This window comes from Rhipicephalus sanguineus, chromosome 2, assembly GCF_013339695.2.
Source record: "Rhipicephalus sanguineus isolate Rsan-2018 chromosome 2, BIME_Rsan_1.4, whole genome shotgun sequence".
Lineage (NCBI taxonomy): Eukaryota > Metazoa > Arthropoda > Arachnida > Ixodida > Ixodidae > Rhipicephalus > Rhipicephalus sanguineus.
Genome location: NC_051177.1, coordinates 62596357 through 62620752, shown reverse-complemented (window position 1 = coordinate 62620752; position 24396 = coordinate 62596357). Strand labels below are relative to the sequence as shown.

At 52.8% G+C, this 24396-nt stretch overlaps 1 protein-coding gene and 1 non-coding gene across 2 annotated transcripts; one reads left to right on the top strand and one right to left on the bottom strand.

Annotated features, from left to right (window-relative positions):
- Positions 1 to 14330: 14330 nt before the first annotated feature.
- LOC119381195 (bifunctional arginine demethylase and lysyl-hydroxylase JMJD6) lies at positions 14331 to 23162 on the bottom strand. Its single transcript, XM_037649148.2, has 2 exons — positions 22196 to 23162; positions 14331 to 14635 (listed from the first exon to the last, which is right to left on the bottom strand). The coding sequence occupies exons 1-2, from the start codon at positions 23056 to 23058 to the stop codon at positions 14341 to 14343; spliced, it is 1158 nt and encodes a 385-aa protein (XP_037505076.1). The 5' UTR covers positions 23059 to 23162; the 3' UTR covers positions 14331 to 14340.
- Positions 23163 to 24021: 859 nt separating this feature from the next.
- Positions 24022 to 24093, top strand: Trnaa-cgc (transfer RNA alanine (anticodon CGC)). Its single transcript has one exon. It is a non-coding gene; the product is annotated as a tRNA-Ala (tRNA).
- The last annotated feature ends 303 nt before the right edge of the window (positions 24094 to 24396 follow it).

Genomic DNA, 24396 nt, shown 5'->3' with positions numbered 1-24396 from the left:
CGAGCAATATATGCAAATCTGCTAACGTGACTCCTCGACCGACATGGCGCCTGAAGGATATCTTCCCGAAGCACTTACAAGCACTGGTAGAATACTTGACTGCCACATAGAATGTGTTCGTTCAATTCCGGTTCGAGCACCCATTTTATTCTTTCCATCTATTGGGATTTTTAGATCACGGAATTTTTCTGCGACACAACCTGCTATCGCGTTAAAAATGCATTCCTCGAATGACGAAGCGCATTAATAACATGGCATATGCCTCTCACGTATGCCATGAAGCCTATTCCACCAGTCACGTGAGGGTGAGGCGCATACGCGCGCTCATACCACGGCTCAGGATATCGATACATCAACCGCTGATAATTTTACATTATTTCCTCCTGGCATAACGATTTTTGGTCCTGTGGGAGGTTACGCTTACGCAGCATGGTTAATGCTAAAAGTGGGATTCATTAAAAATGATTCTTCATTTTTGGCCGATCTCCCTGAGTAGGTAAGTGCCAATCATCCCGCGAGCATCATCACCGTCAGCGTATATGGGAATGCGCCACAAGCGATTCAGAGTCGGTAACAACCGAGGAACAACGAAAATATACATTGGAAACTTTGAGACACTTTGCGTGGGAGAGAAATTTAGACACACCGTTTGTTACACACCGTTTGTTATAGTTGGCAGTCTTTATATTGCCACGCCCGCTTCTTTTATTTTGATGTGTTCGAGTTTGAAGAGCAAGGACGGTTATCAACGCTCGACGCTGGTCGTGAAGCAGTGTTCGAGAAGCTTCACGATTTTAGTAGATCGTTTTGTTAAGATTGCATGCCGCACGCGAATGTTCCAGCTTTGTCGAGAGATAACGCCGCCACCAGCGATATTGCTGGAAAGTTCCATAGCGCCTGTATAAAAGCCGACGCGCTTGACCGCTTGTCAGTTGATCGACGGTCGACGCTCTGTCCGCCGCTATCAGTGTACTGCTGTAGCTTTCAGTTTCTTGGCCACAAGTTCGGCCTAATAAAGAGTTTCATCTCGACTTGCTGACTGCTGCCTTCGTCGACGTCACGACCACGTGACATCTGGTGGAGGTGCTGCTTCTTCCATGATCCGGACGCCCCCGCGAAGTGCTGACCCAAGCCCAAGCCGCGACGAGGACGACGGCAAGGAGAACCCGGATCGTCGAACAAGCCGCAGGCAGAAGGGACTGCCGCCAGAGCACGGGCTCCTTCCCGAAAAAGACAGACAGCCGCAGATCTCAACATCGACCGCAGCGACGATGACCGACCCCGTGCAGCCTGCGCCGATCCTTCTTCGGCATCCCAAGGAGCCGCCAACCTTCCGCGGATCGTCGTTTGAAGACCCGGAAACCTGGCTTGAAACATACGACCGTGTCGCCATCTTTAACAACTGGACCAATGAAGACAAGCTGCGTCACGTGTACTTCTACCTCGAAGACGCGGCCAGAACCTGGTTCGAGAATCGGGAGTCCTCACTGCAGACCTGGGATCTTTTCCGCAGCGCATTCCTGCACACGTTCACAAGCGTCGTCCGCAGGGAAAGAGCCGCTTCTTTGCTGGAGACCCGGGTGCAGCTGCCAAACGAAAACGTCACCATCTTCACGGAAGAGATGACTCGACTTTTCCGTCATGCCGACGCTGCGATGGTGGAAGACAAAAAAGTTCGCCTGCTCATGCGGGGTGTCAAACAAGAACTTTTCGCGGGACTTGTCCGCAACCCGCCCACGACGGTCGCCGAATTCCTCACCGAGGCTACGACTATTGAAAAGACACTGGACATGCGGACGAAACAGTACAACCGCTCGCCGCTGTCTGCAACCTATTCCGAAGTGCACTCACTAGCCACCGACGACTTGCGCGAAACCACCCGAGCGATCGTGCGGGAGGAGTTGCGCAAGCTGTTACCTTCGCCGCAGCCTCAAGTGGATTCGATCGCCGACATTGTCCGCGAGGAAATCAAAGAGTCACTGGGTGTTCCTCAGCCGGCACCGCCGCAGCTTCAAGCAATGAGTTATGCTGCTGCAGCCCGGCGCAACGCCCCCCTCCTCGCCCGCGTCAAGACGCCGCGCCGCCCCAGCAGTTCCGCCGCCAGGCACCACCGCCGCCACCACCGACGCCATACCGCCCGCCAACCGGCCAGCGACACACGCCGAGGAAGACCGACGTTTGGCGCGCCCCCGACCATCGTCCACTCTGCTACCACTGCGGAGAAGCCGGCCACACCTACCGCCGCTGCCAGTATCGACGGATGGGACTGCGCGGGTTCGCCATCGACGCGCCGCGTCCACAGCAGGGTGAACGACCACGTGACATCGCCGACTATCTGGCAGGAGCGCAGTGGACCCCCCGAGGACCTTCCCGATCGCCGTCGCCAGGCCGCTACGCCTCTCCCCAACGCCGCCAGTATACTGGCCCATTCCGGGGCCGGTCGCCTAGCCCGTATCCGGAAAACTAAGGGCAGCAACCGATGGAGGTGCGGTTGCTGTACGACGAAACATCGAAGATCCTCCGCCGCCGACGACGCCGCCACGACGAAACCTTGAAGACCCGAAGCGAACCAGACAGAGCCCTGACGACGAAGCCTCGCGGACCGAAATAGACCTGACGACGCAACGTGGAAGCAGCGGAACAAACCGACGTAGCCGTGACCCGACGCCACGACCTAACTGCAACGCAAGACGACGAACTAGCGACCTCGACGTTCTTATCGACGACCACAGCGTCACAGCCCTCGTCGACACCGGAGCCGACTACTCTGTCATCAGTGGACCGTTCGCCACGAAGCTGAAGAAAGTTAGGACAGCCTGGGAAGGCCCCGAAATCCGGACAGCTGGAGGTCACCTCGTAACGCCAGAGGGAATCTGCACAGCGAGACTCAGCATTAACAACCGGATTTATCCCGCGAACTTCGTAATCCTGCCGCGTTGCTCGAGAGATGTCATCCTTGGTATTGTAGAGAAGCATTGGAACGTTGTAATGGGCCGTCCTCTCAAGCGCCTTCTAGTGGGTCGCCCTCTTCGTCTCTTCTCGGAGACGAAGAGCTCCTCGTGCTCGTGAGAGTCTGCGCTTCGTCGTGACTGTCGTGCATCGTCGCCGTCAATCCAGCCGTCAATAAACGCCTTTACAAAGTGGTGGAGGTGCTGTACCGTCACCACAACTTCGGTCTCCATTCGATGCCCCTGGAGCTCCGATCCCGTACCGTGCCATCTACCATGCCGCAAGACGCCGCTCTGCAAACGCCGCCTCCTGCCCCGACCGCTTGTCCCGGTGTCCCCCGTATCCGCGACCCTCCTGTCTTCACCGGCGCGGATGGCACCGACGTCGAGGACTGGCTCGCGATCTACGAGCGTGTGAGCGTCCCCAACAAATGGGACGAAGCAGGCAAGCTGACCAACTTGGTTTTCTACCTCGCGGGTGTGGCAGGCATGTGGTACAACAACCATGCATCCGATTTCCCGACGTGGTCCGATTTCAAGACCGCCATCGTCAACGTGTTTGGCCGCCCTGCCGTTCGTAAGCATCAAGCCGAACAGCGCTTACGTGAACGAGCTCAGCAGGCAGGGGAATCGTTCACGAGCTACATCGAGGACATCCTTGACCTGTGCAAGAAAGCCGACGCGAGCATGTCGGAGTCTGACAGAATCAGGAATATTCTGAAAGGCATCGACGACGATGCCTTCACTATGCTGCTGGCCAAAAACCCTCGCACAGTGGCAGAGGTCATTACCCTGTGCCAAAGCTACGAGGAGCTGCGCCGGCAGCGCTTGATGACCCGTCGACCGCCATCACGCGATGCTGATCTCGCAGGCTTGTCGGCAATTCCTGACCACTCCACCTTGCTCGCCGAAATCAAGTCGTTCGTGCGTGAGGAAATTGCCCGCCAGGTCTCTCTACTGGCTTTCACTCCACCGCAGCATGTTGACCAGCCGCCAACTACACTTCTGCGTCCTCTCCGCCGAGCGATTCAGCAAGAAATCGCGGAGGTCATTCCCGAATACCACCAGCCGCCTCTAGTGCCTGCACCACTAAGCTACGCGCAAGCTGTAGCCAGGCCGCCCCCAGCGATTCCTGTGACTGGCCCGCGGAGTTACGCCGAAGCCGTCGTCGGATCACAGGCCTTCGACGCGGCTGTGCCGCCTACATACGCCGACGTCGTCCCCAGGCCCCGACTGCTGCCCACAATGCACTCATATCAGCAGCCGCCTCGTCCATCCCGTTCTGCGACATGGATGGGACCCGCGAACCGCTGGCGCACTTCCGACAACCGCCCCATTTGCTTTGCGTGCGGTTGCGCCGGTCACGTCGCACGCTACTGCAATCGCGTGCAGCCGCCTCGGGTCGCATCAACCCTGACCAGCTCATCAAGCAGCCCTTATTATGACCAAGCGCCGCCTATGTCACCGACGTCCCGCCCCGCACCATCTACACGCCGTTCACCGTCTCCACGACGTCGCTCACTGTCGCCGATGCGGCCACGTTCAGGCTCACGCGACCAGGAAAACTAGTCGTCGCAGTCCACGAGGCAAGGGCTGCGACGCTATCGAACTGCGAAAGCCCTCAGCGAAGCCCCTCGAACGTGATTGACGTATTTGTGGACAGTGTTCGCGCATCTGCCCTTATCGACACTGGAGCCGCCGTATCCGTTATGGACGCCAAGTTTAGCCGATTACTGCGAAAAGTGACGACGCCGCTTTCCGGGCTCTCCCTCCGTACAGCCAGCGCCCAAAGTATTCACCCAACAACGGTGTGCACAGCTCGCGTCATTATTCAGGATGCTCTGTACGCCGTCGAATTGATCATAATTCCTGCCTGCTCTCACGACGTCATCCTAGGATGGGATTTTCTCTCCCGCCACGACGCCGTCATTCATTGCGCACCAGCCGAAATAGAGCTCTCACCCTTCTCTGAATTGGCGCCGGCAGACAGTCCATCGGCTGCGGGCAAGGTACTTGTCAAAGACGACACCAAGGTGCCTGCAAACTCGTCGACGGCGGTGTCAGTGTACTGCGCCAGTCTCTCCGACACCGTTGCACTTCTCTCGCCATCTGACCGTGTTTGCACGAGGAAAGGCATGCTGGTGCCTTACGCGACCGTGCAAGTCACTCAGGGCAGTACGTCAATTTTTGTTATCAACCCATCTCCGTACAGTGTTACGTTGGTCCGAGGGGAATGTCTCGGCAGCGTGGAACCCCTCGAAGACGCACAAGTTATGGACGAACCAGATGAAATGCACTGCCACAGTTCCAGTACGCTCGGCGCTCTTTCGACGTCTGGTTCATCACCCGTTGATGTCTTTGGTTCCTCCATTGCTGACGACCTTACACCGGTCCAGCGCTCCCAGCTTCTGGGCCTATTGGACGCATTTCGCTCTTCTTTCGATGTCGCTCAAACTTCTCTCGGCCGCACTTCCGCCGTTACGCATCGCATCGACACTGGCGCCCAGCCGCCACTGCGGCAACGTCCATATCGCGTATCTCCCACAGAACGCCGTGTAATCAACGAGCAAGTCGACGACATGCTTCGACGCGATGTTATTCGACCTTCTAACAGCCCCTGGGCGTCTCCTGTCGTTCTTGTTGCGAAGAAGGACGGTTCTGTGCGGTTCTGTGTGGACTACCGACGACTCAACAAGATCACTCGTAAGGACGTGTATCCACTACCGCGAATAGACGACGCGATTGACAGCCTGCAAGGAGCAGAATTCTTTTCATCTCTCGATTTGCGCTCAGGGTACTGGCAAGTACCCATGGCTGATGACGCTCGACCGAAGACCGCCTTTGTCACGCCCGACGGCTTGTACGAATTCAACGTCATGCCGTTTGGGTTGTGTAATGCGCCCGCCACCTTTGAGCGCATGATGGATACCGTTCTGCGCAACCTGAAATGGCACACATGCTTGTGCTACCTCGACGACGTCGTTGTTTTCGCTCCGGACTTCTCCACGCATCTTCAACGCCTGCGGCATGTTTTGATGCGTTTGAGCGACGCCGGTCTACAACTGAATCTAAAGAAGTGCCGATTTGCAGCACGGCAGCTGACAATACTCGGTTACGTCGTGTCCAAGGACGGTATTCTTCCCGATCCAGCCAAGCTTCGGGCCGTGACCGAGTTCCCCAAACCTACGTCCGTCAAAGAACTGCGCAGTTTCGTAGGACTGTGTTCCTACTTCCGGCGCTTCATTCGAAACTTCGCGACTGTCATATCGCCGCTGACGAAGCTCCTCGGAAGTAACGGGTCCCTCAATTCATGGTCGTCAGAGTGCGACGACGCTTTCGCGAAGCTCCGTCGTCTGTTGACGTCGCCTCCCATACTACGCCACTACGACCCTACGGCCCCTACAGAGGTACACACAGACGCCAGCGGTGTTGGCCTTGGCGCCGTCCTTGCGCAGCGCAAACCAGGGTTCCCTGAATATGTCGTGGCATATGCAAGTCGTACGCTCACCAAAGCCGAGACCAATTACACCGTCACCGAAAAGGAATGCCTGGCGATCATCTGGGCCCTTACGAAGTTCCGACCTTATTTGTATGGTCGCCCATTTGATGTCATCACCGACCACCATGCACTCTGCTGGTTGTCATCATTGAAGGATCCATCAGGCCGCCTCGCCCGCTGGGCACTTCGCCTACAGGACTACGATATCCGCGTGCTGTACCGCAACGGACGCCAGCATGCTGACGCCGACGCACTCTCGCGCTCCCCCTTGCCTGACGACAATACCCACAGCTCAATGTCTCACAATGCCGTTTGTTCCATCGACGTTCACACTGTCGCTACCGAACAGCGCAAGGATCAATGGATCGCTTCACTGCTAGACTTGCTCACTGATCCTTCGGCAACACCATCCACTCGCGCGTTGCGTCGTCAAGCCCACCATTTCGCCATTCGCGATGACCTCCTCCACCGACGCAATTACAACGCCGACGGCCGCCAGTGGCTACTAGTAATACCCCGCAGTCTGCGTTCTGAAATATGCGAATCGTTCCACGCTGATCCGCAGTGTGCGCACTCTGGGGTATCGAAAACATACCACCGCATTCGCCAACGGTACTTTTGGCGAGGCATGTACCGCTACGTGCAGAAGTTCGTTCGCTCCTGTATCGATTGTCAGCGCCGCAAAACTTCAACGCACCAGTCACCAGCAAGTCTGCAGCCTTTACCTTGCCCTGACCGGCCGTTTGGGCGCGTTGGCATCGATTTGTATGGGCCACTCCCTCCGACTTCGGCTGGTAACCGCTGGGCCATCGTCGCTGTAGACCACCTTACGCGATACGCCGAAACTGCCGCCCTCCCAGCGGCTACAGCGCGCGATGTAGCCTCCTTTCTGCTCCGCCGGTTCATGCTGCGCCACGGTCCACCCCAGGAGCTGCTCAGCGATCGAGGCCGTGTCTTCCTGTCGGAAGTCGTCGAAGCCATCCTCAAAGAGTGCAACGTTGTTCACCGCAAAACTACTGCTTACCACCCGCAGACGAATGGGCTCACGGAACGCTTTAACCGCACGCTCGGAGACATGCTCTCGATGTATGTCGCCGCCGATCACACAAATTGGGATTCCATTCTACCTTTCGTCACCTACGCCTACAATACCGCCCCTCAAAGCACCACTGGTTTCTCACCATTTTTCCTATTGTACGGCAGGCACCCGTCGCACACAATCGACACAATCCTTCCATACAAGCCGGATCGATCTGAGTGTGCGCCTATTTCTGCCACAGCCAGACTTGCTGAGGAGTGTCGCGAGCTTGCGAAGACCTTTACTACGCAGGACCAAGAGCGGCAGAAAAGCATCCGCGGTGAGACCAACACTTCTGCACCCACGTTCCTACCTGGAGCACTCGTGTGGCTCTCGGTCCCTACCACTGCAGCTGGCCTCTCGTCGAAACTCCTGCCCAAATACGAAGGCCCCTACCGTGTCGTCGAATGCACATCCCCGGTCAACTACCCGATTGAACCCATCGACCCATCTTCCGACATGCGCCGTCGAGGGCGCGACATTGTCAACGTGGAGCGCCTCAAGCCCTACCATGACCCGCTCATAGTGACCAGCTGCTAGGTCGCCGGACGGCTCCCTTTTCGTACCCGGGGTAATTGTAGAGAAGCATTGGAACGTTGTAATGGGCCGTCCTCTCAAGCGCCTTCTAGTGGGTCGCCCTCTTCGTCTCTTCTCGGAGACGAAGAGCTCCTCGTGCTCGTGAGAGTCTGCGCTTCGTCGTGACTGTCGTGCATCGTCGCCGTCAATCCAGCCGTCAATAAACGCCTTTACAGTATGGACTTCTTAGGCCTTCATGGTGCAATCATCGACCTGAGGTCTAAGTCAATAACACTGTCCGCGGAAAAGGCACTACCGCCGCACACTCCGCCAAGAAAGCACGCCTTGAATGTGCTGGAAGACTAGGTCACCATTCCCCCTCGCTCCAGCGTCATCATTTCCGTCGGCACTCAGAAATCAGCAGACCTCGAAGGCGTTGTTGAAGGCGACCAGCACCACTTGATTAACCGCAAGATTTGCGTCGCAAGAGGAGTAGCAGAGCTGCGGGCAGGGAAAGCAACAGTTATGCTCACGAATTTCAGCAACGAGTACAAGCACGTGAGCAAAGGCACGACCGTCGCCTACATCGAAGAAATCGTAGAAGCCAGCAATGCTTTCGGCCTCACCGATTCTCCCGAGCCTACTCCGACGAATAAAGCGCCGCAACCAGCTTTCGACATCAATCCCAGCCTTCAGAAGCACAAACAAGAACAGCTCAAAACCTGCTCTTGCAATACAAGGACTGCTTTTCGTTGTCGTCAAGAATTAGGCAGACTCCCGTGGCAAAACATCGCATCATAACAGAGGAAAGCGCCAGACCACTCCGTCAGAGCCCGTACAGAGTTTCTACTCGAGAGCGCGACGCGATAAAGAAACAAGTCGACGAGAGAGACCGAGAAAAGACTGCTTTTATAACACCAGACGGCCTGTTCGAGTTCAAGGTCATGCCCTTTGGTCTTTGCTCGGCACCTGCGACTTTTCAACGGGTTATGGACACAGTACTGGCCGGCTTGAAGTGGCAGACGTGCCTCGTGTACTTGGACGACGTCGTTGTGTTTTCCTCAAACTTCGACGAACACCTTCGGCGCCTTGAAGTTGTACTTCAAGCAATCAAGACCTCCGGACTCACCTTGAAGCCTGAAAAGTGCCGCTTCGCGTACGAGGAGCTCTTGTTCTTGGGTCACGTGATCAGCAAGGACGGTGTTAGCCCGGACCCGCGGAAGACAGCTGCCATCGCTGACTTCCCGACGCCCACCGACAAGAACGCCGTACGCCGTTTTCTCGGCTTGTGCGCCTATTACAGACGTTTCGTCAAGGAATTTTCACGGATCGCCGAGCCACTGCCGCAACTCACGAAGGCCGACGTCGAATTCAGGTGGGAAACGTCGCAAGTTCAAGCATTTCAAGAATTGAAACGACGCCTGCAGACGCCTCCCATACTTGCGCATTTCGACGAATACGCCGATACGGAAATCCACACCGACGCAAGCAGCGTAGGACTCGGCGCCGTCCTTGTGCAAAAGACCGACGGATTCGAAAGGGTCATCAGTTATGCTAGCCGGTCGCTATCAAAGGCAGAAATCAACTACTCCACAACAGAAAAGGAGTGCCTGGCCATCATCTGGGCTACATCGAAGTTTCGCCCCTACATCTACGGCCGGCCCTTCAAAGTTGTGAGCGACCACCACGCCTTGTGTTGGCTAGCTAACTTGAAGGACCCTTCAGGTCGCCTCGCACGGTGGAGCCTACGACTTCAAGAATTTGACATAACCGTCGTTTACAAGTCCGGAAGAAAACACTCCGACGCTGACTGCCTGTCCCGCGCCCCCGTCGACCCACCGCCGCAGGACGATATGGAGGATGACTGCTTCTTGGGAACCATAAGTGCCGAAGACTTCGCCGAACGACAGCGAGCGGACCCAGAACTCGGGGGCCTTGTGGAATACCTCGAGGGCAGGACCACCGTTGTTCCCAAGGTATTCACGCGAGGACTGACGTCGTTTTTCTTGCGCAACGGTGTTCTCCTTAAGAAGAACTTCTCGCCGCTTCGAGCCGATTCCCTTCTCGTAGTGCCCTCGACATTGCGACCAGAAGTCCTCCAGGCTCTGCATGACGACCCGACGTCTGGACACCTGGGTGTTTCTCGCACGCTCGCAAGAATACAGGAAAATTACTACTGGCCGCGCCTTGTCGCCGACGTAACTCGCTACGTCAAGACCTGCCGGGACTGTCAGCGACGCAAGACACCGCCGACTAGGCCAGCCGGACTTCTGCAGCCTATCGAGCCACCTCAACGGCCGTTCCAGCAAATTGGGATGGACTTACTGGGGCCGTTCCCGACGTCCAATACCGGAAACAAATGGATCGTCGTAGCTACCGACTACCTCACCCGCTACGCCGAGACAAGGGCCCTACCCAGAGGCAGTGCCGCCGAGGTAGCAAGGTTCTTTGTTGAGAACATCCTCCTGCGTCATGGCGCCCCAGAGGTCCTCATCACCGACAGAGGTACGGCGTTTACTGCTGACCTAACTCAGGCAATACTGAGATACAGCCAAACAAACCACCGCCGGACCACAGCGTACCACCCACAGACCAATGGCCTCACCGAGCGGCTAAACAAGACCATCGCCGACATGCTGGCCATGTATGTCGACGTCGAACACAAGACGTGGGATGCCATCCTTCCGTATGTGACCTTCGCATACAACACGGCCATGCAAGAAACGACGCAAATGACGCCGTACAAGCTGGTCTACGGAAGGAGCCCGGCAACGACGCTCGACGCAATACTACCAACCGCCACCGACGAAGACGATCTCGACGTTGCCACCTATTTGCAACGCGCCGAAGAAGCTCGACAGCTCGCGCGCCTGCGCATCAAGAACCAGCAGAGGGTCGACAGCCGTCACTATAATCTTCGACGACGCCACATGGAGTACCAACCCGGTGACCGTGTGTGGGTCTGGACGCCGATACGCCGACGTGGGCTCAGTGAAAAACTTCTTCGGCGATACTTCGGCCCATACAAGGTGCTTCGACGTCACGGCGCTCTTGACTACGAGGTCGTCCCGGACGGCATTACGAACTCCCAGCGACGCCGCGCACGACCTGAAGTCGTCCATGTCGTGCGCCTTAAGCCGTTTTTTGCGCGTTAGCGAACCTGAGAACTCTACTTTTTCCTTTGTTATTGTAATTTATTTGCGTATGCACTTGTTCTTTTCCTTTGCATGTTCTGTTGCAAGCATCGGGACGATGCTTTTTCAGAGGGGAGCAATGCTACGCCCGCTTCTTCTTTTATTTTGATGTGTTCGAGTTTGAAGAGCAAGGACGGTTATCAACGCTCGACGCTGGTCGTGAAGCAGTGTTCGAGAAGCTTCACGATTTTAGTAGATCGTTTTGTTAAGATTGCATGCCGCACGCGAATGTTCCAGCTTTGTCGAGAGATAACGCCGCCACCAGCGATATTGCTGGAAAGTTCCATAGCGCCTGTATAAAAGCCGACGCGCTTGACCGCTTGTCAGTTGATCGACGGTCGACGCTCTGTCCGCCGCTATCAGTGTATTGCTGCAGCTTTCAGTTTCTCGGCCACAAGTTCGGCCTAATAAAGAGTTTCATCTCGACTTGCTGACTGCTGCCTTCGTCGACGTCACGACCACGTGACAATATGTAGCAGACAAACGCTGGAAAATGTTCTGCAACGACCCTTTACCCTGCAACCACGAGGTACAGATTGTGAATAAATGTGTTATATCAACGGTTGTCTAACATCAGTTCGTGTGGTGGTGCCTAACGTGAATTGTGTTTAAATGCGAAGCATTTCTTAGCGAACCGTTGGCACTTTGAGCGTTTCTATCTATCTATCTATCTATCTATCTATCTATCTATCTATCTATCTATCTATCTATCTATCTATCTATCTATCTATCTATCTATCTATCTATCTATCTATCTATCTATCTATCTATCTATCTATCTATCTATCTATCTATCTATCTATCTATCTATCTATCTATCTATCTATCTATCTATCTATCTATCTATCTGCGTCTGGGTGCTCTCATGATCGCCTCCTTAACTTGGTGTAGACCAAAATTATCATGGGAGGGTAAGAGGATTTGACGAATACGACTGTCGGGCCATCACATGAATAACGTGAAAATCCTGTCGCTTATCGTCAAACCCTTTCCTCCAGACACGTGTGGCACATACCCGTTTACCACGGGCCGCAGTGTACGGGTATGCGCCACAGGTGATTGACAGTTTATTCTATCCAGGAACGGCGAGAGCAGACATTGGTAACTTAAATGCGAGAGCGTTAAGAAAAGCCGACATCGGCAGCGTTGACAATTAGGATCCCAGCAGGAATCGAACCCAATTATTCTGCGTGATAGTCAGGTATTCCACAGAGCCACGCCAGGTCTTGAACTGCTTTGGAAAAAAGACCTTATGCAGGCGTATTGTCGGTGCAACGTTAATTGTGGTTGTGGTGCTGGCTATGTAATTTTACAAGAAAGCAATAAACACAACATATGTACCCCTATATTACAGGCGACATATCAAATTAACGGCTGTAGTTCCGGTGTTGGCTCTGCTTTTATAGGTCTAATAAGCATTACACTTGTATCCCTATGATTCAGCATGCTATATTGAAGCATTGCTCGACCCCGGAGGAATACATTAACGAAAGTTACGTATGATATTCACATGATTGCACCATAAAGTGAACTTATTTTCTATAATACTGACGTATGTACTCTAACGTGAGGGCTGACGTTGAGTCGCACCTTAAGTTACCCTTTAAACGCCAGTGTTGTCGACGTGCTTGGTAAGCCCACGATTTGCACACAGCTACTACACTTACAAAAACACGTTGATCCACCTCGTAACGCTTTGCTCAAAGCCATAAAGTACAGCATAGACGTACTCGCTGACAGCTTCGCATGAAACCGATTCTCACAACGCGTGGGATCTGCCGAATTTTGAGGTGTTGATTATGTGCTGTACATCAAAGTAATAAAACTAAGCTTTACGTATGTAGTCTTATGACTGTACAAGCTATATTCCAGCGTTGTTAGTCCCTGAAGCGACCGCTGCTTACGCTAAGCGTGACGTCTGTGATGTACAGCCGTCAAACCTCCCGTCGCGTCAGCGTCACGTCAAAAAAACGTACAGCAGACGCGACGTAGCAGTGTACGAACAGACGACGGCGGTTGCAGCGTCGACAGCAGCACGTTCTTGTGCAGTGTTGACCGACTGATGCACCAAAATAGGAATTGTCCACGCAGCTCAAATGGCTCGCTGGCGCTCTCCCGACTCCGCGGGGCTCTCCTCCTCGCACCGCAAACACACACACACACACACACACACACGCACGCACACACACACACACACACACACACACACACACACACACACACGCACGCACACACACGCACACACACACACACACACACACACGCACGCACACACACACACACACACACACACACACACACACACACACACACACAAAACAACCACTTGTCCCACCGTTTTATGGCCCAAGGAGCGCGTTCAGTGTTCCAAGGCCACGGACCCGGGGGCCGTTTGCTAGACGCGTGGCTCTTCTCAGAACTCGGAACTCCAAACGTAAACTTCTGATTGGTCCGTTTTCTAGGGGCGGGGCTCCGTCTCCGTGCCGGCGACGGAAACGTAGAGCACTGCTCTACGTCGGCGTCAACCGTTTTTTCCGGAGAAAACGTCTCGGAAATCCTCTCCCCTGACGGAAATCTGTGTCGTGACGCGGTGACGTGACGGAGCGTTTGACGGCAGTGTGAACGCGCGAGTGCCGACGTTACGTCGGGCAATGAGCTACAGTGTAGTTAACGTGCCTGGTAAGCCCACGATATGCACACTGGTCAAGTTACACGAAGACGTCGATCCGCCTCGTAAGACCTGGCTCAAAGTTAAAAACAAAATGCGGCAAAAGCAGCTACTCGCTGAATGCTTCGCATGAAATCGATTCCCACAATCCGTGGGACCTGCCAGAATTTTTTTTTTCAGGAAATCATGCTGGGTGCGTGACAATACGAGTTACAAATGCCGGAGGCCACACCTGAGGACAAGTGCAAGCAAACCAACCTGTAACGGCTACATCTCCATTGGAATTTACGCCTATGAACAAAGCGACTCTGCGAGAATTTTAATGTTGCCACAACAGCGTGAGGAGCAGCTACAGCGACAGACAGAAGGCGATCGTGCGCGTCGTCGACCTGTCATCGCGAATTTTCGGTTCCGCAAACGTTCGCGATCCCAGGCCCTCAGGAGTTATCGGAACCAACTTCGTCAGAGCCGTCCTTGTCGACGTCGCTGGAGCACGAGGTGGCGCTGCTGTCGGCTGTCTTTGTGTCCGAGAAGCTGTCCCGCGAGCGCCGCTTCTGCTTCCGCGGCACCAGCACGGCCAGTTCGGGACGTCGCCGACGCAGAGCCTCGAACCATGCCCGCTCCAGCTGCTTGTTGCCGCGCGTCAGCTTGGGCCACGCCTGCGTCAGCTTGCTCGCGCTGCAGTTGTGGTGGGAGATCACCACACACACCTCCAGGTTGATCACCACGTACCTGAAACGACAGAGCGGTTGTTGCCTTGCTTCAACGGGATCGACAGCCGCATGGTAATACTTGAGGCGCGGAGAGGACCAGCGCGTAGTCCCTCATTGCGAATGGTTGAAACAGCTTCCTTTGCTCAAAGAAGGGGCCCCCAACCCACATGGGCAGCTTGTATGCCATCGCCGTCATCGTCATCAGCCTGACTATACGCCCACTGCAGGGCAATTAAATGCCCCTCCCATGTTCCTAGAGGTGTGCGCCGCCGCGCCGCGCCGCCGCCGCCGCCTGTTTTTGTTCACACCACTCGCGCCGCCGCCGAAGTCCCGAGAGAGATGACGCCGCCGCCGCGCTATAATTGCGGCGCGCCGCCGTTTGTCTTTTCTTTTAATATGAACGCGGAATCTCGACATAAAATACAACACATGACCGGAGGAGCACTTCTCGATGTGTCCATGTAATGGACTGTCCACAGCCGCCCCTGAGAGGCGGGAGCACGGCGAGCAGCGCTCCCTCTGTTTCCAGTTATTTTCTCATTTTCACGTCACGAAGCTGTCACAACCCCCAACACGAGTAAGAGGAATAGAACGCGCTTCAAGCTTGCGCTATAATCTTGCAGAAAACAAAATTAGTAGAGAAGGCCAGCATGTTTCATCTCTGCTTTAGCCATGTTCCTCGCCAGTGCACGCGAGCTTTCACTGGCGGGTACAACATAGGATGCGCGCAGCGATGTCGTCGATTTGGACATTATACGGAACAGAATGGCGACGTTGAAAAGCTGTCCAGAGTGTCCATAATAAAAGGCCCCAAAACAGCCTCTGAAAATACAAACTCGAGCGCGTTACTCTCTCTTGGCGTTTCACGCCTTTTTGGCACACTTCGTGACGCTACAACAGTGATTCACGTGACATCATTAGGGTGCGCGCTCTCGATTGTTCTATATACGAGAAATACCAGTTTTGAATTGTCTCCCACATTGCGAGTCGCCCACGCTTTCTTCCTTGTCTCGCGTGACTACATATCGTGCGCAATCATCTGGTTTCACTTCATTTTGCGCGTTTCCTACTGCGCAAGCGGAGATAACAGGGTGTAGCCGACAAGCGCGAAATCCTGATAGGCTCAACGCTTAGTGCTTACATTGTACGCATGTTTTATGAAGAAATATGTGGCGAGGAGATATCGCCTGCACTCTAAGAAAAAAAAAAGAGTATGCGTGACTCTTTTCGGAGAGTTCTGACTTGCCACGTATAGGACTCTCTTTAAATAGTCACGGTGACTCTCTTGGTGGGTCAGGGTCGGCTCGCTCTAGGAGAGTCCCCTGACCCTCTAGGAAGAGTGCAAAGACTCTCATCGGGAGGATCACGTTACCACTCATAGGGAGTCAGACGACTCTTGCCGGTAACGCTCCTAGGGGGGTCAAGGGACCCACACCGAAGCATCAAGCGACTCCACATGTATTTTAAGCTACTCATTTGATCCTTGCTCTACTTTTGCACGACTACTGCTGAAAATAGTGGAGTATTGATTTTAAGCAAGTCCAATAATACTTGCCGTCCTGCCCAGCGACTGTAAAAAAAGAATAGTTCAGTTTTAGCATTATTTTAATAAAACTCGTCAAAACAACACATTTTCTAACAAAGTTATATAGAAAGCGCGAAAAGATGGTCTGTGATTTCCAATTAAGAAGTTTGGGTATTCCTCATTTACATGCTTCTATGAGTATAGCCAACTAAAATGTGTGACTGTGATGTGCACAGTGTCATATGGTGCTAAATGAACAGCAGAAATCGCCATCATGTTTCCATATTTATTCCTTGTGATTAAGAATAAATCAAAAAGTGGTGACGGCTTGAGGCATCAGACTTGTGGCTTGCTAGGTTGTCGCTCCTGTCCAGCGTGAGCACCATGAAAAACGATATCTGAAAAGCAGAACGTGATATTATGATGAGAAAATGAAATTGCAGTAAAGGTTTGCAAAACCTACACAATAAGTGGTTCACACAGACATAATAAAGGCTAACAACAAAACAACAAAGCACATCCTCCGGCAGCCTGGGGCATGCCGTGAGCGGTTATTGACCGCACGTTTTACAAACGTAACCCATCCTTAAATACTCAGATAAACAGATGCGAGTACTATGCCCCGAACGACACCCAGCGCGTGCGTACGCCGTCTACGTCGAGATCAGACATGTCATATGCTAGAATTAGCGCACATAACTCCCACAATCACGTACACTCACTCGATTCTGTTATAGCGCCCAACGTCATCGCAGTGTATGCAAACCACGAAAACAGCAAACAGAAACGAGGGAAAATAGTGCACGCCGGCGGCCGCAACAACGCGCGCCGTCGAAAGTCTAGAGCTTTTTCACTTTACCGGCGAGGCGTGTCCAACTTGAACGACTACAGCGTACATTCTGGAAGCCACCGTACTATATCTGCACCTCAAACTACCGTCTTTAAGCCAACAAAAACCATTACATATAGTGCGTCTGAGCGTTCTGTACACAGGCTTTTTTTTTTTTTTTTCACGTTCCCACGCGTGGAAGCACGCCGCACACTCAAGGTCGGTGGAAATGTTATTATGAAGTAGACTAAAGGGCATCTCAAAACGACATCTTGCACCTTCAGTAGTGCACACACGACGTGCGATCAGCAAGAAATGACCCTCGATTATTGTTTGCATCGCTCACTTTATGGGAGCTTGTACAGCAACGCGCATAACGGTGGCAACTCGTTAACTGACAGCTTTAGTTGGGCATCCGCAACAGCCCCGCGGATACAGGCTACTGTTGGAAATGGCTGGCAGATTCCGCAGAGCTGCTGCAGACGCCCAGCTAAAGCTGTATAATTAGTACCTACGGAAGCAGTACACTCACCGTTATCTGGCGCCCGTTGTCGGTGTCCGCAGCTCCATGAATATTCCGCCCTCCAAGCGTCACTTCGTGCACGGAGCCGGCGTGAATACCACCGAAGACGCGCAACCAACTCATCCACGCAACGCATTCCAATTCGCCGCGAGATCGGGCTACAGGTGGCAGCACCATCACCGCGCTAGTGTGGATAGGCGGTTGTCGGCGCGTATACAAACGCACACAACAGCGCTTCGTTGTGGGCGATTTGACCCGATTTCCGGCAAACAAAATGCGTTGGCTGCAGCTTTCTGGTAATATGAGCGCTCTTCATTCCCGAATTATTGCACCAAGCGCGCCGAACGTTACTATTACTTGTGAGAGAAGCGCATTCTGCGAACGAAGGGTTGCTCGCCTTCGGCAACAGTCGGCGTTTTCTTGTTTTATCTGTACATGTTTAGCTTGTGCTCCACCTACTACGCACTGCTGCATGTAGTGCGACTGGATTAAGTATTTACTTCTTGTTCATCTAGATATCCCCAACAAAAAGAAAGCCCGCACGTATTCATGCACGATGAGTTCAAATAGCACTATGTGCACTGTGTGCTCAAATATTCATGCGCATTTCTTAATCAGTTCTCCATGAAATGTAGAACAGTTGATAGGTTTACTGAGGAAAGGTACGTGGCTGACAGCGCTTTAGCGCTACGGAGGCGTTTAACACGCACACGCTTGTTTTTATTCCAGTAACATTACGCAAAGGTAACTGTACAGCACGGAAATTTCTTCGACTGATTACTTGCACGACAGTAATGGAACAAAGGCCCGGTTATTTCACGGAACCAAAGTACGTTTTTTGATGCGAATAATGTCCTCTGCTTTCTTCCAATCTACTATAACAACGCAACACAAACGCTCAAGATAATGTAAAGAAAGAAAGGTGTGGCCTTGCGTGAAATTACTGCGACGTAAATGTAAAGTATGCCGTTTGGATTAATTTTGACCATCAGGGTTCTTTAACGCGTACCTTAATCTAAGTACACAGGTATATTTTTATACATTTCGCCACAAGTTATAATTGCGCAAGGCAACTCAGTTTTGCGATTTCCGTGTCATTCCACTTTCTGTTCATTTTAGGGGACAATTTAAGTACCCAAGTGTCACACGTGACTTGACAGAAATATTTCTCTGTAGTGGGGCCAGGATCGTACACAACTAAAGCTCGTCGCGTAACCTATAAACTACAGTCCCGAAGTTATACACCTAACAACAACGCGCAAGTGCATTAGAGACTTTTTTTTTTACCACCGTGCTGCTAGAAGGCTATATTCACATGAGATTTAATACTTCTCATCTTTACGACAACGCCAAGTGCACTTTGCAATGCGCTTGGAACACAGAGCGGCACCTAGACTGATATGACACTCGTGAACGGAAGGTACAGTGACCACACACAGCACTCTCGACAAGAGCACTCACTGATCTTATTACAGTACATATACAGCCGATCAAGGCCAAATGCTTCTTTACAACGTGTTAATGAGAACTAACAGACAGCAATGCCAAGGAAAGTGTAGGGGGTGTTATTTGTATACTTTCCTTGGCATTGCTGTCTGTTAGTTCTCATTAATATTGTGTGTAACAAGGAGAAACGAGCCCTTGAAAGTAATCTTCTTTCCCTTTTACATCGTCTTAGACATACGTACGAGCGGTTAAAGTTGCACTAACGCAACGGAACAAACCGCCTTTTGAGGACCTGCATGACGTACGCGCACATGCAAACACAACGTGGCTAGCAGACGACGCATGGAGCAATCCACACTAGGCGCGGTTCAGTCAGAAGCCGCCAGGCGGCGACTCCGCTCGATCTCGCGGCCAATGGACCAGGAGATTGAGACGACTGAGAGAGGAGAGCGGCGCGCCACCCCGGCGCCAACCCCGTCAGCGTCGCCGAGCAAGGCGCCACAACGGCGCCAAAGGGCGAGCGTGCGATATGTATGGCGTATACGGCGGCTCTTCCGTATACCGAAGCCAATCGAAACGCGCTTCAGGAGGGTCCAGTGACTCCTTCCCAAATGCGAACTCTTTTCTTCTGCCTGTACCTTCCAAAAGGGGTCAGATGGATACCCGAAGAGAGTCATGGTTCCATGACCCTCTTTTGACTCTCTTTTTTCTTAGAGTGTGTAGGAAGGGTATGGCGAGAACCAAACCGATGGAAAAGGCGTCGGGTTATTTGATTCTTCCAACGGACGAACACTTTACAGTGGAGACAATGCAGCTCTCCAGAAAAAAGGCGATCCCACTTCCACGGTTTTTGCATGTTTTTTTTATTGCGATAACAATTATAAGGACACTCTGGACCGCTTTTCAGCGTCGCCGTACTGTTCCGTATAAAGTCTGAATCGACAACAGCGCTGCGCTCAACAAATGTAATGATCATCATCATCATCAGCCTGTCTACGCCCACTGCCGGGCAAAGGCCTCTCCCATTCCGCCAATCAACCCGGTCCTGGGCTTTCTGCTGCCACGTTATACCTGCAAACTTCTTAATCTCATCTACCCACCTAATTTTCTGTCTCCTCCTCACGCGTTTGCCACCTCTTGGAATCCAGTCAGTTACCCTTAATGACCACTGGCTATCCTGCCGACGTGCTACGTGGCCGGCCCATATCCACTTCTTCTTGATTTCAACTATGATATCCTTAACCCCCGTTTGTTCCCTGACCCACTCTGCTCTCTTCCCGTCTCTTAAGGTTACACCTATCATTTTCCTTTCCATCGCTCACTGCGTCGTCCTCAATTTAAGTTGAACCCTCTTTGTAAGTCTCCAGGTTTCTGCTCCGTAGGTAAGTACCGGTAAGATGCAGCTGTTATATACCTTCCTCTTGAGGGATAGTGGTAGACTACCATTCATGATTTGATAATGCTTGCCGAATGAGCCCCATCCCATCCTTATTCGTCTAGTTATTTCACTCTCATGGTTTGGCTCCGCGGTTACTACCTGGTCTAAGTAGACGTACTCCTTTACAACTTCCAGTGTCTCGCCACCTATCGCAAAGCGCTGTTCTCTGCCAAGATTGTTCCACATTACTTTAGTTTTATGCATATTAATTTTCAAACCTACTCTTCTACTTTTCGGATGCAGTTCAGTAATCATGAGCTGTAATTCGTCTCCCGCGTTACTCATCAATGCAATGTCATCAGCGGATCGCAGGTTGCTGAGATACTCTACATTAACTCTTATCCCTAATTCTTCCCAATATAGGGCCCTGAAGACCTCCTGTAAACACGTGGTGAATAGCATTGGAGAGATCGTGTCTCCCTGCCGTACGCCCTTCTTTATTGGGATTCTGTCGCTTTCTTTATGGAGGACTATAGTAGTTGTGGATCGTATGTAGTACCCGCGAGTAAAAGCTCGCGTGCGCTGGCGAGGAACACGGCTGAAGCCGAGATGAAACAAGCTGGCCTTCTCTGTCGCATGGAGGGCGCATGCAATAAAATCACCCCGCCTGCGAGGCCTGTCGTTAATTGCTCTTCAACCAGAAAGGAAACGCTCCGCCCGTCTTTCGCTGGGCGAAGGAGCACGAAGGGACGCCGGGGTCAGGGGGAGGGCTGTGTGGCTCGAGCAGCAACTGTGAACTTTGACTAAAAGGGCGCAATCGCTATGTCGGCAGACACCAGCAAACGGCTCATATACCTTTCTACGCGCTGTGATTTCACCGCTTCGTGCTGTGTCCACTGATACGAGAAACTGCACGAAAACCGCTTCTCTCCCGGGAGCAGCCGTATTCCCACACACTTGCGTTTTTCAGCGGTACTCGAGTTCACACGGCCGCTGTGTTTACAACATGCGTGCTTGGCGCCCAAACAGAGACGATGGGCTAAGGTCCGGGAAGCGCTGGCTGCCGCTCGAATTCACCGGCAGCATTTCGGCGCCCGCACGAGGAACACTAAACTACGTAAACGCGAACTTCGAGCCTCGAGCGCGTTCACCCGGCGCTGTTACCATGAGGCTTGGATCGAAGAACATTCAAAAAGAACAAAAGTGAGGTTGCGAGCCGGAAACGCGTAGCAACGCATCGCCGGAGAAGAGCAGAGAGAGAGCCGAGACCCGAGCGGCGTCGGACGCAGCGGAACGAGCTCCAGCACGGAATCCCCTTTCCTTCTTTCACATGTATCCCCGCCGATTTGCTTGTAACTTCAGTTGAATACAGTTTTCTTCTTTAAATCGAACCTTGCCTTAAATCCATCATTTGCCCCCTCTGACACGTTTTGTAGAGTTACACGAAATCGGACCAAAAAGAGCTAGCCTTAGTTCGTATAACATTACGACATGTTGCTGTCGCATTCACTGCTTCGCCCTTTCGGTGAGAAAGATTTTTTGCAAAATTCAAGGGACAAAATTCTCTCTCCACGATCTCTTGAATCTAAGCCTTCAATCGCACCCCCCCCCCCGCGCCACGCCGCCGCCGATCCGATGAATCCCGCGCCGTTCACACGCCGCCGCCGGAGGTGGAAACACCGGCGCGCCGCCGCCGGCGATCTTGGGACCGGCGCACATGTCTACATGTTCCTCCCGGTCTTGTGCTTGTTGCGGGCCCATTATCCCCGCAAACTTCTTAATCTCATCTGTCCTCCTAACGTAAAAGAAAGGCTCGTAGTCAAGAACGTTGACTATACATCGGCCCACGTTGCAGGTTAGGGGAAACGACAAACTCACCACCATCCGGCAGGCACGAAAACAACCTCCCCCGCGGCCTGCAGAATTTCCAACGGCTTGAAATAGCGCGGCCAGCGAGAGGACTGCGTTTTCGGGTAGATGCGCTCGAACCACGCGACGGCAGTTTCGAGCCGGCGGTCCTTGCGCGCCGCCCTGTGATCGTTGCAGAGCAGGTCCTGCGGCACGTGATGCGGGAACAGGCACCAGCGTCTAGTGCCGTGCACCAGGGCGCTCCACAGGTTGCAGTGCAGCGGGTTCGTCTGTATCCTTTCCCCGGCCAGGGCGGGTCCCAGGCTGAAGGTACGCGTCGGCGGCAGGTCGGACTCCTTGGCGTACTTGAAGATGTCGTCCTTGAAGTAAGACGGCACCTCGTAGTCCTCGCGTAGCCTCTTCTTGCCGCCGGTGGCGAGGGCGTCGGCGATCTGGAAAGGCGAGGGGTCCCGGTACTCCTTGAGGTAGTAGGCGAAGTACTTCATCTTCACCGTTACGATGTTCTGATTCTGGTCGCGGCCCACGATGAACTCGTCGTCGCTGTACTTCGAGACGAGGTTGTAGAGGGACCAGCGCTCGAGCGCCTTCCACTCTTCCAGCAGACCCTGGATGACCACGGGCCGGCAGAGCTTGTCGTTCTTGCGCAGGAACGTGTCCAGCGGCAGGTCCTTGGCGTGCAGCCGCTCGATAGTGTCCGTGGGCGCGGACTTGCCCGTCTTGAGTGTGGCCAGTAGCTGAGACCTGTCATGGTGCGCGGAAGTGGCCGATGCTTGCGACGAGTGGTGCTTTCGATCCTTGAGGCCCAGTTTGGCCTTGACCCGCTCGACCCGGTCGACGGCCACTTTCTGAAACTGCAGGTAGTGCGACGACATGGCGCCAATTTTTAACGGAGGAAAAACGTCCCTCACCGTCTCTTACTGGCCTAATATTCTGAGCGGACCATGGTGCTTGCTGCTCCGACCGCGCGCCGCCGCCTCCGCAGTGCGTCTGTCTTCTTTCTTCTTGTCTATGGAGCAGGAAGACGACGACCGAGAGAAAGAAAATTTTTATCAAAAAGTTTACATCTTTCTTTTAAATAAGTCCTTGTCATATTCGCTATGATTCATTGATATAAGGTTTCATTTTTAGTGGTTAGTGCTGTTTGGTCAAGTCATTTGTACAATTGCAATTTACATAGAAAAACTTTGATTACGCTTGAACTTCGCCTTGAAGAGTAGAACGCGATAGCGTAATCGGGCCCCTTGCGCATCGCCTTCTCAAGTGCTAGCCTGGCTTCCATTCTCGGTGCATGCCTCAACCATGCCATAAGAAAACGAACGACTGTGCGTGTAACATTGGCCGTTTCAAACTAGAATGCCTACTGCAAATGCAGTTGTTAAGTGCCCACTACGCCATAATTTTTCCTTTTGCGAATCAGCGAAAGGCCCACTACGCGCACATGAGGCAACACGCGAACCTACACAGTTGCTCACTCAGTTGCGCTTTTGCAGCTGATGGTGATTAAATATGTCTGAGCACTTTGTAATGGGTGGGCCTTTAAAACACGCACTCGTTGCGCAATTCACGTGCTTTGACGCCTGGCGCCAACGCAATATTTTAAGGAGACTCCTTTTACTACATGACATTCACAGTGTTTTATTCCGCAGCAGTTTCAGCGGCGGTCATAATCGCGTCCACTTTATGGGGTATATATGTAAAAAGATCACGTGCCTACATGACGTCAAAAGGCAGAAAAAGAGTGTTCCACACTCGCCGCCATGGCTGCGATCGGCGCTGACTAACATTTCCAGGGTTAAATGCCCATATATACCCCATAAATGGATGGGAGGATGACCGCCGCCGTAGCTCAATGGTAGAGCATCGGGCGCGCCATTCGAAGGTCGCAGGTTCGGTCCCTGCCGGCGGCAAGTTATCTTTTCGTCCACTTTACTTTCTTCACATTTATATCCTAATTACTACAAATAACATCCCCTATACTTTCCTTGGCATTATTGTCTGTCAGTTCTCATTAATATTTGTTTGACAAAGAAAAACGAGCAGCTTAAAAGTCACATTTTTCCTTCCTTCCTCTGTGAGAAATTCATAGCAGACATGTAATTCCAGGCATTTTCTTAACCTCGCAGTCGTTTGGTTAAAGGATGAAATGAAAACTTAATTTCTATTCTTGCAGTATTTTTTACTGTTTAGTTTATGAGTAAAGCTATTTGGAT

Coding starts and splice junctions, on each gene's coding strand:
- LOC119381195 (XM_037649148.2), bottom strand. CDS start 23,058: ATGTCGTCGCACTACCTGCAGTTTCAGAAAGTGGCCGTCGACCGGGTC. Junction 14,636..22,195: donor TTCGTGCCTGCCGGATGGTG/GTGAGTTTGTCG, acceptor CTGTCGTTTCAG/GTACGTGGTGATCAACCTGG.